The following is a 17,987-nucleotide window of genomic DNA, read 5'->3' on the forward strand; positions in this document are numbered from 1 at the left end:
TATTCAGCAGCCAACTAAGCAACGTTTAAGAATTGCACATGGGTGTCCTATACAGAATTGCATCTTTCCTAATGGACAAAAGCCTAACCCTGCCTAACCACTCCGATTCTCTAACTGCCGTCCATGTCACAGGTGCCATTTAGAGAATCGCATTGCTGCTGAGCTGATCATGGAAATCTCCCTGCCGACATCTGCTGAGTGGCAGTGGCAGGGAACCCCCGAACCCCACTGCAAGTCAGCCAGCTTGATGGATGCCCACTCCCTCCCAATGCCACCCCTGACCCTCCCCCCCCCCCGCACTGTCCATGGCAGGAGGGATACCCAATTTCTCCTGTCACAAACCACAAAACAATCCCTCTTGCTGCAAACCTCAAAATAATCCCTGGCAGGAGGATTGCCTACTCCCTTCTGATGGTACTCCCCCCCCCCCACAGACACACACTTCCTCCTGCTGCAAACCCTGAAACAATTCCCGGCACTTATGTTTGAAATGTAGGTCAGCATTTTTCTGGCCTACATTTCAGGCACCTACTGCAGCCAAAGGGAGATGCCTAGGGCCACTTAACCTCACCTAAGGCCACTTCCAGGCGAGCCCAAGCCCAGCCTTAGGTGAGCTTAAGCATCCCTCAGTACCTCCCTGCACTCTCGACTGATGTCTACAGTGTAGGTGGCCTGTTTCAGGGTTTTTGGGTTTTTTTAGAACATCGGAAGGAGCTGTATATGCTAGGAGGGGAGAGGATGATATGCACGGATGGGGAGAGGGACCTTTGGGTGATAGTGTCCGGAGATCTAAAAGCAAAAAAAAACAGTGCAACAAGGTGGTGGCTGCTGCCAGAAGGATGCTGGGCTGTATAAAGTGAGGGGAAGCCACTGCTTGCACTGGATCGGGTAGCATGGAATGTTTCTGCCAGGCACTGTGACTTGGATTGGCCACTGATGGAAACAGGAAACTGGGCTAGATGAACCACTGGTCTGTTCTTATGTGCTCCCTTCCTTGACAAAGGCTACAAATCTTTTATTAGTGTAAACTATCACTTTCTCAAAATTGTGTGAATCAAGTTTATTCAATAAACATTCATTAAATAAACACTTTCAATAAATATATCGTCTTGTTTGGATCTTCAGAGATTTACGCAGTAATCTTTCACTCGTTTATTTAGAAGACTGCAGAGATCGTCATCAATCCAATTTTTCTTTTAGTAATTTTAAATTTTCCTTATTATCTCTATTTATTGATATAACATAGTTGTAATAATTTAATTTGTCATTTTTTCTTAAAATATTCATTTCAAAAAAAATTAGAACTTATCTTTTCTTTTGAATTCTGTTGGCTGGGGACGCTGCATCCCCAACCAATGGAATGAATGTTCTTATTTGCTGTCTTGTTAGGCAATATTAGTAGCTATGCCCATTTGCATAAAATGGCAAATATAGTAAAAGAAAACATGTTAATGATGTTTGTGCAAGCTAATGCAGTAGCACATGTTTGTAACTCTATAGCAGTGGTCTCAAACTTAAACCCTTTGCAGGGCCACATTTTGGATTTGTAGGTACTTGGAGGGCCGCAGAAAAAATATAGTCAATGTCTTATTAAAGAAATGACAATTTTGCATGAGGTAAAACTCTTTATAGTTTATAAATCTTTCCTTTTGGCTAAGTCTTAATAATAACATTGTCATTTATAGCTAAAGAGACATTTGATCAAGAAATTGTTTTATTTTACTTTTGTGATTGTGATAAAAATATCGAGGGCCTCAAAATAGTACCTGGCGGGCCGCATTTGGCCCCCGGGCCACGAGTTTGAGACCGCTGCTCTATAGTAAGTCTTATTTGATATGGCTTTGGATGTAGACGCAGCAAAAATTTAATTTTCTTTTTCTGGATTCTCCCTGTCCCATCCATATTCTTCAGAGGTATGACTTCCAGAATCGGAGAAAGTAACCTAGATAAAATATCATCAATGACCTGTATAGAAGCATTGTATCAAATAATTAAGCAAGCATAGTTGAGACTTAGGAAATGATAACAGGATCAAGTATTTTTACTATCCTTATAGAAACATTGAAAAGTAAGTGTGGATACAGCCATACAGCCTACTTAATCTGTCCATCCATACCAATTACTAAGTTTAAGTTAAGCACCTGATAGAGAGCTTCATCTGGTAAATATGATGGCAACTTACCACAAGTCAGTATTTCTGAAGAGGAATTGCCATGGACGCACTGACCTGGGAATAGATGACATCACTTTCAAATAATACATCCCCGTATGTCATACTTAGGGTTACCAGATTTTCCTGAAGGAAAATCTGGACTCATGGCCATGCCCACAGTCCCACCCCGTTCCGCCTGTGTCACACCCTTTTCCTCCTCCCAGCCCCACCCCAAGACAGCATCCGCACGGACGTGACGGGATGATGTCACATGCATGCACGTGTGATGTTACTGCCTTGCATCCACACATGCCCCCTCCTGATGTAATTTTTACAGGAAGCTTTGCAAAATCCGGACAAAGTTCCGAGTTTTGAAAAGCCGTTCGGTAACCCTAGTCATACTTCTGTAGTTTCTGGAAAAGTTAAAATCAAATAAAGCAGAAGTGACTTTTATTGCATGCTACTGCCTCTAGTTTCCTGAATTGTTGAACTTGAAAATGGGGAACCTCTCAGGCTGCAAAACACAGGGTATCTAGTAAGGACCAAATAAATCTATCGCCATAAAGCTGAGAAGAAAATCTGAAGGCCAAGGATTGTTCTGAAGTGCTGCCATTCAAAACAATACAATGTGGAGCTTCCAAAACTTCTGTACACAATATGCTATACATAACAAGTTTCTTTTAAAGACCTAAGTTTAGGCTCAGGCAGAAACAGATGATGAGGATTCATGTAGCTATTGCCTCTAATTAAGAGGATTCCTGGATATCTGATGAGGCCACTAACTTCCTGAAATCTGAATGTTGTAGTGTCAGGTCAAGGGTAATTATAGGAGAGGGATTTTTGTTGACGGTTTTGGTTTCTGCCAAAACTGAGAAGCCAGTTTCGATTACAGATTCAGCTTCAGCAGAAACCAAAAATTCTGGGTTCAGTCGAGCTCTACTGGATACTACGGATTTATTCAGTTCTGATACTTGAATAACCAACCAGACATAATTAGGATTGCTTTTTATGTGGTCATATTTCTCAGTTAATTATCTGGGCATTGGCGCTGAATATCAGTGGTGCCTGAATAATTTCTGAGTCCATCCTGATTTTGCCCCAGCACTAAATGAATAGAGGCATGGCTCTCAGTCATAATATTCAGTGACACAGTCCAATTTAGTGCCATTCAATATTATGTCTCATCAGTCAGTGCTATTTAACTGGCCAGAACCTCTAAATAAATGCATCTGTTTTCATGAATAATGGCATCAGCACAACCCACCTTCTCATCATTGACAGCTGGGCTGGGATGACCGTAGTGTTCCTTATCACGGATTGATGTTCACCCATTTTTTAAGCACATCTTATACTCTTCGCTTACCAATGCAGACATCTCCATACTGTTGCAGCATTCTTCTATGGATTTCATAAGGTTTCACACTCTCCAGCCACAAAAATCTGATGACTACTTGCTGCTCCTCTACCATGCAAACAGCTAAGGGTGCCACCATTTTGTTTATGGTGCCCTACTGATTAAGCATGCCATGTCATCTATTGGACAGTGTCAACGTCAACATTTCCTCTAAGAATCTTCTCTGCTCAGGAGTTCAAAATGCTAGGGGTGTTTGTTTCATGAAATTGTTACTTTTTGAAACATCCTCATATATTTAACTGCAGACAATATCCAAACTAGCAGTTAATAACTATAGGCCCCTCCCACTGCATCCCAAGATGCATTGGGAAGGGGAAGGCCCATCATTCTTAGCGTGCGACCCTATAGGCAGGAGGGAGTGGGCTTCCCTCCTGCCGATTTTGCATTGGAAATTACGGGGATGTTGAGTTATGTGCGGGGCTGTTGCCTGATGTCGGGAGTGTCGAGTGATGTGTGGGGGGGTTTAGGGATGTTGGGGGGTAAAGAGATATTGGGGGGAGGGGTGTAAGGCTCCAACTGATTCTGGCAGGGGGAATCCCCATCTGCTGAGCCAACAGGAATCTCTGAAACTGGCTCAGCTGATGGGGATTTCTCTGCTGTGGCAAGCCCTCAATGTGATGTTTTTTATCGCCCATCTCTGGGTGGTGGGAGGGGGTTGTGACCACTGGGGGAGTAATGGGGAGTCATGCCTTAAACCCTCCAGTTGTCATCTTGTCAGTTTGGTCACCTTTGGGGCACTTATACCTGTTTTACTTTGGTCTAAGTCCCGGCGTGTAAGTTCTGTCTAGAATGTCCTGGAAAAGCTTTGATTATTGCTTCAGGATGTCCAGGTGGATGCCCACCCGATTCCCACCCATAGCATGCATCCCAACATTCCCCTTTGAGCTCTGGATGCACAGCAGCTTAGAAGTGCTCCTGAACATCCAGAAAGTTTGCTTTGATTATTGGCAATTGGATGTTCCTGCTATTAGGACATCCAAGTGCTAACTTAGGCAGGTTTTTGGACGTTTTAAAGTTTTATGCCCTTCATACTGAATATATCTGAACCTTAATCATTCCTTGAATGGTTGAAGACAGTCAGCTGTTTGCTGTTTGTAACACAGGACACCCAAGGTGGGGATGGAATTCAAAACAAAGCACCTTATTATTAATTTGATGTATGTGAGATAAAATGTTAATTATATGGCCATCTTTCTCAGACCATGCAGCAAAGGTTTAGGTCATGAGCATGTTTAATACTGAATTTTTGTTCGGATTTTATTAACATCTCCTCTACCCTTTTTATTCTCTCTTCTAGGTGGAAAACTCTGGGGACCCATGGGAGAACTTCAAAAATAACCAAGCCCTAACATACTGGGAATGTGTTTATTTACTAATGGTTACTATGTCCACTGTTGGTTATGGAGATGTTTATGCAAAAACAACTCTAGGCCGTCTGTTCATGGTGTTCTTCATCCTCGGGGGTTTGGTAAAATACATATTTATTTTCTTTGTATTATCTTATGTATCCCAATATTTATATCTGTTAAATTGGAAAATCTGGTAATTGAATACATTATTGCAAAAATGCACAAAGTTGGATTCAATAATTTCAAGAAAAATGTAATGTTACTCTTTACCGTTAAAAGGAAAAACCATAAGCATTGCATATGGGTGCAGAAAATGTATCCTTTTTTTGTCATGTAAAATATTATTTATAAACCATTATAGAATGTTTAATACTGTTTGAGGCGGTTTAATACTGTTAGAGGCGGTTTCCAGAGCTCTTTCATCCATCCCATCCCGTACCAAAAATCCAACAAATACAGTTGCTTGTGACTTTTGCCAAAGAGCAATTTGCATAAATGAAAAGGCTGGGGTTAAACCTGTATACTGCATTGTTAATAAAATGGTGATGATTAAATATTAAAACTCTGGGGTACCCTTTTTGTTTCATAGCTGAATTGTCAATATGGACAATGCAATTTTAGTTCAGCATTTTGCATTTCACATCAACTTTTGTTCACTTGGGTTGCCATCACTCTATGATGCATTTCACTTTCAAAGCATCAGGGTCTAAAATTACTTCTGTGGGTTCTCAGTTTACTCCTATTTCAACTCCAGTCAAGGACTAGTCATTTTTTTCTTTTGAGATGAAGTTAGATAGTTTTATAGTTGGCTGGTATGATTGAAGTCCAGAAATCCTTTGAGACGTTCTTGCTTCTGATTATCCAGCATCTCATAAGAATATTAAAAAGCCGTGCTGAGTCATACCAAGTCCATTAAGCCCAGCATCCTTCCTTTGCCAGTGGACAGTTGGGCTTCAAGTGCCCAGATCCCAAACATAGCTGTTTCTTATAGGCCATTTCCAGGAATGAGTAATGGCCCTCTCAAGTCTTCCTAGCTAATAATTTGTTATGTAGTTTTCTTCTATCTTGTCCAGAATGTTTTTAAACCCTGTAGTCACCTTGACCACATTCTCTGGCAACAGATTCTATAGCTTAGTTATGTACTGTGTGTGAAAGAAAAACTTCTGTTATTTGTTTCCATTCTGCAGGTCATTAGTTTCATGTACAGTATTGTCCTCTAGTTTTCGCCATTCAACCATTCCACCCACTCATTTTACAAATGTTTATCACATTTCTTCTCAACCCATTTAACTTCTCTTCATAAGGGAAGTGTTCTATCTCTTTTATCATTTTTATAGCCCTACTCTGAACAAATTCATGTTGTTATGTATTTTTGAGATGAGATAACCACATCTATATTGTACTCAAGATGTGGTTGCACTGGAGACCTATACAGAGGCATTCTTACTTTTGTTCTCTGTTCCTTTTAGGCTACTCTACAGCATTCTATTTAAACTTTAGCAGCCACTGTGCTGAAAGTGTCAATATATTATCCACAATGTATTTGTTTATTTTACTACCTTCATAAAGAGATTCACCCTAATATACTCCATCCTTTACAAAGCCACACTAGCGTTTTTAGCGCTGGCCGCTGCGGTATGAGTGTCCTAGCTGTTACCACCATAGCCAGCGCTAAAAATGCTCTATAAAGGAGGGAGATAGCCATAACATATAATTGATAACTCCAAGATTTTTTTCCTTGTGTGGTGACTCCTAGCTTAGAGCCCCATAGTTTGCATCTGTACTTAGGATTATTTTTCCCTAGGTTCATCACTTTGCACTTCTCATATTAAATTTTTTAAACATTTTTTTTTTCCAAAAAGTGCTATTTTCATTGCATCAATGCAAAGAAAAACAAGAAATAGAAACAGTCCACGTAAATGAGGAGATCAAAGAAACGTTACCTAAGAAAATATTATTTATAGCAAACAGGATAAATTATCCATACAACAAGAGCCAAAACTAGAACCCTAATTTTTCTCACCAGCTGCAACTTCTCTATCTAGGAAGATAATCCCCAGAGCATTTACCTTACTGGCCCATGGTAAAAACCTTTAACGCAGCTTTGCAAAAGCTGGTGATAGATTGGCACACCTAGCCGATCTAAGTGCCTAACTTAATATTCTTAATTGGTGCTGATAATTGAAAGAACCATTAAAAACCAATTAAAAGGGGGTGGAGCCTGGCAAGCACCCCGAGCAGATGCATGGAGTAATTGCTGGTCCTGAACATTTCTAACTTTACAGAATATCTTGTTCCTTTGCTGTTTATTCACTTCAACCTCACCGGTACCAGTTTGCCTAACAACTATGGATGACCCTGTCGAAGAATAACAAGGGAGAACAGCCTACCATAACTCAGCCTTGCAGTAAAAGGCCTAAACCAAACTCCAGCATGCTTGAAAAAATGGCACTGAAAACCACAGATTCACAACTTGAATTACTCCTCTCTGAGGTGAGATCCTTTAAAGAAATAATGACTATACGAGTAGAAGAAACAAAACTTGTTCGAGTGGAAATTGAATCTTCGAATGCTCAGTTCATGGATGCGAGACACCGCCTGGATGCATTAGAGGAGCATACGACGTCAACAAAATTGAAACTCCTATTTCTGGAACAGCATGATAAATCAATAATAGCCTTGCAAAGAGACATTGAAGATCTCTCAAACAGAAGTAGACGTAACAATATCAGACTTATAGGTCTACTCGAAAATGCAGAGGGCTCTAATGCTATTACTTTCCTTTCTCACCTCTTGCCTAAATTTCTGGGCCTCCAATTGCGTTCCATCTCACCCCTCGCCATCCCAGAAATTGCCGAGACCTATTGTGGTGAAGATCCTGTGCTTCTAACATGTTTTACAAATAATGGAAGCAGCAAAGTCTCATCCTCAACTGTTATACCAGGGGAAAAGATTTTATATTGTTCCTAACCTGGCTAAGACCACCGCTATCAAACAAAAGTAGTTTATTTCCCTGAGACAGGATTTAAAGGACATAGGAGCCAAATTTGGATTAATGTACCGGGCCAGGATGAAAGTCACATATAATAATCGTACCTTCACATACACGGAACCGGGGCAACTCAAATCTTTCCTGGATACAGTTAAAATGCAATGACTTTGATTTACTGTTTATCTTGTTCGACATAAGCATTATTCTTTAATACCATGTCTTCATTCAGCAAAGGTATGATGCTGATTATGATATTGTTCTAGGATATAGTGGCCTACCCCTTAGCACCACTCAACTGTCCTTACAGGTCCACCCGCAAACTGTGTGTTGTGAGCACTCAGCATGCCTTTTTGCTTTGCAGGCATGCTCTGTGTTACTTTTTGCATTTCTCTCTATCATTTGACATTTTTATTTTCAAATCTTATATCTTTTGACAGATTTTCTCTCAATATATATATTGTTTTCTATTTGAGAGCTTATGGAATTTATTGCTAATAATTCTGATGCAAATTATTGTTGATGGCTGGCCTACATATCATTTCTTTAAATGTAAATGGCTTGAACCACCCGATAAAGCATACCAAGATGGCTAACTATCTCAAATCGAAAGGTCTGGATGTTATTTTCCTCCAAGAGACCCTCTGCTGCTGCTCTCAAACTTTCCATTCCAGGATACTCTAATCATATCTTTTCTCCAGCAACTATCAGGAAAAATAATGGTGTATCTATTTTCTTTAAAACCACAATTCCAATTTCCATCATTTCACATAAAACAGATACAGAGGGAAGATGGTATCTAGCCCACGTTGTGCTGCACTCAACGGAGTTTGTGCTCTTAAATATATATGGTCCAGATAATGATCACCCAAAATTTTTTAGAGAGCTTCAGGATTATGACACCCATTCCATTATCATTGGGGGGGGACTTTAACCAAGTTCTTGATCTTTTCCTAGATAGATCATCCTCATGTAGACCACCCAAGGCCAAGTCACATACTGAATTTCACAATCTTATTGATAATTTTTCTTTAATAGACCCATGGAGAATATTAAATCTGAAAGACAAGGATTTCTTTCACTTTTCACCACCTCATAATACATACTTGAGAAAAGACTTTTTTCTTATATCTTCAAACCTAGCACAATCATTGACCAACGCTATTATTCACCTCATTGCACTTTCAGATCACTCCTCCATTTCCCTTCAAATCTCTGTAGATTCCAACTCAGAAAAGACCTCCTGACAGACAACGACAATTGCTTATGCCCACTACTTATGAGGAATTTAGGAAACACCTAAAAACATACCTGCTCCTGAAGTATTTAAGCAACTGACCTGTACAATCTTATTCCACAATAACTGATCTCTAGAGCTGTTAATCACTAGCTTTTAAATTTGTTAATTCTACTCAATTTGTAGCATCTTTTAATCATTGTAAACCGCATAAAACTTCACGGTCCTGCGGTATATAAAATTTTATTATTATTATTATTGCTAAAATCAGAGATTTCACCACCAAATTTTTTCAAATCAATTCACACGATACAGGGCTCCTTTTACTAAACCGTGTTAGGGCATTAAAGCATGGAATAGCGCGCGTTAAATTGCCGCGTGCGCTAGACGCTATTACCAGCATTGAGCTGGGGTTAGTTCTAGCTGCATAGCACGCACTAAAATGCTGCGTGCGCTAAAAATGCTAACACAGCTTAGTAAAAAGAGCTCCCAGATATAGCACCTTCCATAGTGTGGGAAGCATACAAGGCCACCTTACGGGGAGAACTTATTAAACTTTCAGCCTGGAAAAAAAAAGAACTTTCTCTACAAAAAGAAAAAGAACTAGAACAAACCATTAAACGGAGAAGAAACATATGGAGGTCCATTCCCAGCAATCCGATACATATTTTCAAATTTTGAGACTCAAATATGAATATAACTAGTATTTTAGCCCGTTACATTAACGGGTGCTAGAATATATGTCTGTCTGTCTGTTTTTATTTCCGTGTCTCTCTCTCTGTCCTGCTGTCTTTCTTTCTGTCTGTCTCTGTCCCTGGCCCCCTTTGTCTGTCTGTCTTTCTGTGTCTCTCGCTGTCCCTGTGTCTTTCTTCTTTTATTTCTGTCTCCCTTCCTCCCGCTGGCGGTAGAATATATGTCTGTGTTTCTTTCTGTTTCTCTCCATACTCTCATTCATCTTGTCATCTCCCTTTTGACCTCATACAAATGGCTCACCACTTTCAGAATACCCCTCCCTCTCTCCACTGGTCAGTCTATATCTCCCTGTCCCTTTCTCTTCATCCCCTAGCATCTTCTTATCCCAGCTCTCTGCCCTCCCATGGATTCTTTTTTCCTCCATTTTCTGTTGTTCTTCTTCCTTCCCCCCTTGATGCTGAACAATAAGATGGAGGGAAAAAAAGAGATGCTGCATCTCTCTCCCCTTTCCACCCCCAGACCTAACATTTCTCCCTCCCTACCATCCCTAGGTCCAACTTCCCTCCCCCAGGTCCACCATCTCTCCCCAATAGTCCTCCCTTCAAGTATCTCTTTCCCCAGATCCAGCTTCTCTCCCTTTAGACCATTACCTATCATCTCTCTCTCTCCTCTGTTCCTGGCCCCATAAGCTGTCCCCCATGCCCTGTCTGGCACTTCTTTTAATACTCTCCCCCTTTGCACTTTATAAAAATTAAAAAAAAGTTAATCCAGGGAATTTCCTAGGCCCAACATGGTCTCCCTCTTCTCTCCATTCCATTCCGATATTGCCTTCACCTTCTGTGTCACTGAGAAATCCGCTGGCCTCAGCTGTGATTCAGGAACGTTGTCCGTGGCTCCCCTTCCTGCTTTCAATCTGCCGCGGTTCTCCCTCCCCCCCCCGCGGAATGTTTCTGAATCGCAGCCGAGGGTGGTGGTTTTTTCAGCAAAACAGAAGGCGAGGGCGACATCAGACCGGTCCCTTTCTCCCTATGTCCTTCCCTGTGCAGCAGCCTCAGCATTCCCTCTCCCTCCATTAACCGCGAGAGGAGCCTGCACACGGACCTAACATGCCGAGCCTCCAGCAGTCTAACTTTCCGGCGGCTCCTCTGACGATCGCCGCCTTCTCTGACACAGGAGCGGCTCGTGAGAGGAGCCGCTGCAGCATCTGTGAAGTTGAAAAAAACTTCGGGCCGTTTCCATGCTAGGCCGCGGCGGGCTACAGGTGCCGCGGTCTGCAGCCGCTGACATCCGTTTTGACTTTTTTTTTTTTTTTAGTTGAAAGATGCGGCGGTGGCTCCTCTCATGATCCCCACCTGCGTCGGAAGTCCGACGCAGGCGGGGATCGTGAAAGTAGCCACCGCCGCATCTTTCAAAGAACCGTAAGCCGCGCATGCGCACTTCCTATGTGTCGCTACAGCTCACAGAAAAGCGGCGCACACTTAGGAACTGCGCATGCACAGCTTACCATTTTATTATATTAGATACCCTTCTCTCATATAAAGCCAGTCAGGACCTATTTGTTCTCAGTACTGGCCACTATATGGGAGATAACATTATGGAAAAATCACTTGCCAAATACCTTAAAACAGAATGGAAAAAAAGTAATATCACTTCCATTGAAACCGAAATGGGCCAAATTGTGGCAAATCAAAACCTGATTTCATCTCATTTTGAACAATTTTATGCCAACCTTTACCACTCTAATTCTAAAGCAATGACTTCCAGTATTGATTCTTATCTACAACATATTTCACACTCTCAACTGGTAAACTACAGTCTATGGTACCAATCCCTTTAGCCAAGAGGAAGAAAATACAGTAGACTCTCAGTTAACTGGCACCCATGGGGATTGATAGATGCCAGATAAATGTAGTTTTTGTTGCTTGAGAGTTACTATTAAAAATAGGCTTAAAACTATACCCCATACTATGTCATATCATAAACTATTCCAGACAAACTATTGGACATGTGGTAGGCAAAGCATTGGCATACTCAGATGTGGCATGACAAGTTTACACTTAAATTTCCACTATAAATTGATTTTATTTTCATTTAAAGTATTACAGTATTTCTTAGATTTTTTTCTGGTTGCTTGAGAGTTCTGGTTAATTGAGTTCTGGGTAACAGAGTCTACTGTATATAACAAATAAATCAAACAGCTTTCACATTATATATTTTCATCAACAGTACATTAGTTGGATTATCAGAAATTGCATATCCAGAGAATTATCTTTAAAGATGTAATTGTCACATCGCCTTCATAGATCCATTTTTAACCATTTTTTTCACTCATACTGCCAAAAATATTGTTAAATATGAATATTTATCTTAGCATGCAAGATTTTGATCACTATAACTTTCAAATGTGAGTTAATCCATCAATATAAATTGTGAATGAGAATTAGTCTGATATTACATCATGCTTCCCTATTCTTCTTCAGAGATAAGCTACTGTAAAAGACAAGTTCATTATTCATACCCTCTTTTATTTGGACTTCAAAAGATTTCTGGCACAACACACACAGATCTATTTATTCCAAAATGATGATGGTGGTTTTCTATGTAGATCACTCAGAGAGGTCATCTGACTAAAGAACGTGTTTAAAATCACACTAAAGTCACCCATTTATGCTTCTCATTTAAACCAGCAGGGATCCCTCAGTTTAATTCAAATATCCAAATAAAATATCATTGATAAAAATATTATATATACTGAAAGTTGTTTTGGTTTGGTTTTATAAACACTGGGTTTTACTAAATATCATTAGAGGTTTCTACCATGAGCGGGCAAATTAAATGATCTGACACTCATAGAATTCCTATGAGCATTGAAGTATTTAACTCGCCGGCCCACGGTAGAAACATCTAGTGCCATTTAGTAACAGGAGCCTAAAATCGGCATAAACTGGAACTTTTTCTTGACAATTCACCTACATAGATGTCCTGTTATGAACTGACACCTGTTTTTACTAAATTAGATATGTTTTTTCTTATGGTTTTACATCTACATATTTTTGAAGAAACCATACTTGGTATGTGTATCTTTTTATTAGATTTATCCTTTCAATTAGACATACCTTTTCAGTCTGGGCAATATATTCATTTTATATATCTCACAATGGCACACTATAGTGTTTCTTTACTATAGTGTCTCTTCACCTCATTCCTTTATTTAATATAATACTTTATTATGGTCTCTACACTCTGTATTGACACAATACCACAGTGTGATACACATAAACACTATTCCGGTCCTCATTTTCTGTTCTGATCACTATACATCACAACCACTTGCATATAGCACCTATTTTCAATACCATAATCTGTTCATAGTAACATCTATTATATATTATATATTGATGCCCTGATTCTGTAAAATGAATCTTAAGCTAGGCGTCCTTTGTAGAATCGTGCTCAGCGGCATTCAGCACTGTTTAGATGTCTAACTTTTTAGGTGTCCTTTAGAGAATCAGGTTTTAGGTGAGATTTAAATGCCCAAACAATGTCCTTAAAGTTATAATATTTTATTATTATGTTATTAGAATGGTGATTTTATGCTGTTTTTCATTATAACTGTAATACTGGGAGTTAGGTCTGTTTAATGCTTTTATTTATTTCTCATCCATCAGACAGAGTGAGTGGGATTTGAACCAGCAATATCAGGGTAGAAGGCTGTAGGTTTAACCAGTGTGCTACAGAGTGAGCTAGCAAGCTGCATAGCAATTGTAAAACTAAGTCTTATAAGCATTGTAAGGAAGTCTACTTTTGAGCATAGTCTAGGCTTCGGATAGACCTGAGTTCTAAGGATGAAACTTAGGCACAGTTTGGACGTCCTTAATGTGATCTGATAAATAGCTCTCTGGGTTTTTATTTTTGCTTTAGTAAGCTCAAAATACATTTAATAAGCCACCACATAAACAGGGCATATCAATACAAAAATATTGCATGCAAAACCTTCTATTTTTCTGGGCAAACAGTAATGGTATTTGCTAATTAGAGGAAAAGATCCATTAACTGAAGCACAGCCCATGAAAAAAAACAGCTTTATGTTTCTTGCTAAAAAGCTACCCTTTTTTTCTCACTAAAGATTGCTCCAATGAGGTCATTCTTGAAGCAGGTGGATTCAGCAAATAAAGCACATGACAAAAATATATAGATTGCATACATAATTTCATTTGCAAAAAGTTAAAAACAGAAAAAAAAACCCAGATACAGATCTTAGCATGGCTTCCACTTCATTGCAAATGGAGGTTTGCAGCTGCACAATGGTGACATCATTGTGAGATCATCAAGGTGCAAGGTAGAATGCCACAATTAAAATTTGTTCTGAGGGAGCTGGTTGGGATTCAAACCCATGAACTCTGGAACATGAGCACAGGACTTTTACTTATTGAGCTATAGCAGCTTCCAAGTCTCTGACTGCCTTGTGATAAGATAGCATAGGGATTTGCTTTCAAGAATGAGCTGATTGGAGCACTTTTTAGTCAGACAAAAGGGTAGCTTTTTAGCAAGAAAACTAAAGCTATGTTTTTCATGTGCTTTAGTCAATGGATCTTTTCCTCTAATTAGCAAATAGCATTGCTGTTTGTTCACAAAAATAGAAGGTTTTGCATGCAGTATATCTGTTTTGATGTGCCCCGTTTATGTGGTGCCTTATTAAATGTATTTTGAACTTAATAAAGCAAAGATAAATCCCAGAGAGCTATTTAGCAGATTGCATTAAGAACGTCCAAAGAGTGCCTACGTTCCATCCATAGAACTCAGATCTATTTGCAGCCCAAACTAAGCTCAAAAGTAGACCTGGTTTTCATTTGCCTACAATATAGGCATGATATGGACACCCTAGGTCACTCAGTGTTATGTAAATGAATTGAGGGATGCCCAAATTGAATCATTGCCCAAACCACGCCCATTCCACGACTACACCTAGTGAGTTAGGCGCGAGTTTTAAACATGGGAGTCCATGAAATTGTGGCTGCATCTACAACATAACCCCTATGTCCTTTGGACACCTAAGTACCAATTATTGCTTGTTAAGACCCTTAATTGGCTCATTAACTACTTAGATTGGATGCCTAAAGCACGCCTAACGGGGCCTTTATGTCTACAGACATTTATCATTTACACCTATAGGACCCCTGAGGAAGACTCGTAGGTCGAAACATGGTCCGTGTTAGGCTTCCTATATCAAGTTGTATATGGTTTACTGACTATCAAATAAAAGTCTACATCAGTAACATCAGTCTCCCCAGTCATTTGTTTTGGATTTATGACCCCTAAGAGGATCATTTCTAACTCCTCACAATGATGCTAAGTTTGTGAGTATTTCTTACTTGTAGTCTTTGCCCTAGTTTCAAAGGTAAAGCACACACATGCATTCACTTTGAAAATTATTTCAGGAAACTACCTACTGGTACTCACCTATATTCCTGTTCAATTTTACAGAAAGCTTTTCTGAAAAAATATATGTATATACTTTTAAAAATATAAAAACATGCCTGCCAAGTGCAAGGCCCTCACCATTTCTACCCTGAGAACGCCTTTCCTTTCTTCAAGGAAGGTTACATGTGGTAGGACTAACATGGAATTTTGCCTGTACACAGGATGCCCATTTCTATGCATAGACATAGAGCACTATTTAACCTGCACATTCAGCTTTTAAATTACTTTTAACTCACCTGTAGTGGAGATATTCTAGGGTTATGATTGGGACTAAAACAGAAGTATGTGTGTTATTTTAATTTGAGAACTTGCCAGCGAAAGTAGGAAATGCATATTTCTGTGGGTATTTTTATTGTGCAGTTTTCAAAGTGAAAATATGTGGGTGAAATGAACCCTTGCACTTTGCATCTTTGCATGCAGTATGAAAAATTGTTTTATGAAACAGAGTTCATTGGTGCAAGCCTTAGCGGTAAACAGTCACAAGCAAGATGTTTGTTGGATAAAACATGGCATATATATTTTTCTACTTGCTACCCTATTTTTTAACCTTTTTTCCTTCACATGACCTCTACAACTTATTTTTCTCACTATTTTTTCTATGTACTCACATTTTTACTTTTCAGAAAATCATCAATCACATTTTTAACTTCTTTTGAATTTGATAGAAGATTTGTTTATATAGTAGGACATAGCCATCCATTCTCCTTACCCCTTCTTGGGTTGTTTTTTTTTTTCCTGCAGCATGAACAGTTCAGATAGTTCAAAGTTTTCTTATTTTTGAAGAAAAGCAGCAGTATAACCTTATATTTCTTTTAGTAAAGTGGGTAGACCTTGTTTTCATTTTCATACTGTTTTTTTCCCCCACCTGTTTGAAAGTTTCTGTATGAGGGGCTGCTAAAAAAATTCTCAGCCCAGCTAAGAAGAGAATGATATGGAGCCATGAAAATTACAAGTTATTCCACACTTTTCTTGATACTTTTCGTTTCAATGATATGAAATGAAACAAAAAGTGTCAAGAAATGTGTGGAATAACTTGTAATAACTCCATATCATTCTCTTCTTGGTTGGGCTGAGAACGTTTCAGCAGCCCCTCATAGCTTGCAAATGTGCAACTTTTGTGAAGCAAACTATTCTAATATGGTCTCTGTTTTTAGTAGATCTTTGTAGATCTAATTCTTTTTTTTTTTTTTTCATTTTCATATCTTACGGTTATATCTTCTGAAACATTATTCCCTTTCTTGGCCTGTCTTTTTAGTCTTTTCTTCTGTCTCCTATCTTCCTCTTTAGGCCATGTTTGCCAGCTACGTCCCTGAAATCATAGAGCTAATAGGAAACCGCAAGAAATATGGTGGTTCCTATAGTGCGGTTAGTGGACGAAAGTAAGTATCCCATGAGGCTCTGCTGCCTCTGCTGCAGTAGAACTCTCTCTGCATGCCATTTTCTTTGTTTTGTTTTTGTTTCATGCATGTAGGCAATGTTTGCCCGCTACGTGCCCGAAATTGCTGCTCTCATCCTTAATCGGAAGAAATACGGCGGGACTTTTAATTCAACTCGAGGCAGAAAGTAAGTGAAGTTAGACAAGGTGTGGTTGTGTGCCTTTAAAGGTATTCCAGATTTGCACTTTGAAGCATTAGCTGTGTACTAGGACCATGTCCTAAGCAGAGAACATCTGCTATCTGTTTAAATGCAGTTACAGTATTTCCACATATTCATATGCAACTGTTTGCTCAGTCGGGACTTAAAGTGTACTGACGCGCAATATCATTTCAAAAAGGAAGTGGGAATTTCATTATTTAAAGAAACTCCAAACTTAAACCCTAGTCATTAAGTCCTGCTGTGTTACTATTTAGAATCCAATTGTGGTGTAAAGTAATAATTTATTGTTTTTGTATAATTAACAAGAAACAAAAGAGACAAGGGATGAAGCTTTCAAGTAACTTATTCAGGCAATGGAAACATTTTCCTATATAATGTAATTATCTTTAATCCAAATACAATATACTAATACACTCTACATCCCTGTAATAGAAGCTTTAATATCATAACCTAATGATGACTAAGCATGCTTACAAAATAACAGCTGATTCTCCATGCTGAAAGTAGTTTGGATATGGAATACCTTTAAAATTCCTCACTAGGGGTAGCCTCTGACTCACAGATATTACTCTGCATTGTGATGTTAATTAATACTGCCAGAGGTGTCACACTGTGATTGGAGACTTGGACCTTTTCTGAGGTACAAATCCTTTTTTTTTTTTTTTTTTGTCTTTCCATTTCTGGTATATCAATACAATGACACAACAAAAACCATTTTAAAAATAATTCACTCTGTTATTGCTTTTATCATTAAAGAGCATAACTTTGGAACAAATACTCAGGATAATCTTCCGTCTCCCACCTGCTTTTCTTGCCATAGGGCCCAATATTCAGCAAGACATATCTAGGTAGGAGCTGATTCTTCCCAGATAAGTCTCAATCACTGGGGCCATAACTGGATTTTCCAGATAATATTGCAGGAAATCCAGACAGACTACATCGGCTCTATTTGCGTAGTGCCAGAGTAGTCCAGGAGCATAATTGGATTTTATCCAGTATTGGTGATATCTATTAGTACCTAGATAACTAACCAGTTATGTAAGGATTGAAAATATAGGGGTCCTTTTATTAAGCAG

At 39.2% G+C, this 17,987-nt stretch overlaps 1 protein-coding gene across 4 annotated transcripts in view; it reads left to right on the forward strand.

The window, feature by feature from the left end:
* The window catches only part of KCNMA1 (potassium calcium-activated channel subfamily M alpha 1), a 1,372,671-nt gene that overhangs the window by 789,561 nt on the left and 565,123 nt on the right, over positions 1-17,987 (forward strand). For all 4 annotated transcript variants that reach the window (XM_033940852.1, XM_033940853.1, XM_033940854.1 and 1 more), the window contains exons 8-9: positions 4,864-5,034; positions 16,603-16,694. In XM_033940852.1, the coding sequence (XP_033796743.1) occupies positions 4,864-5,034; positions 16,603-16,694 (263 nt within the window). The remainder of the gene's footprint in view (positions 1-4,863; positions 5,035-16,602; positions 16,695-17,987) is intronic.

Source organism: Geotrypetes seraphini, chromosome 4 (assembly GCF_902459505.1).
Source record: "Geotrypetes seraphini chromosome 4, aGeoSer1.1, whole genome shotgun sequence".
NCBI classification, from domain to species: domain Eukaryota; kingdom Metazoa; phylum Chordata; class Amphibia; order Gymnophiona; family Dermophiidae; genus Geotrypetes; species Geotrypetes seraphini.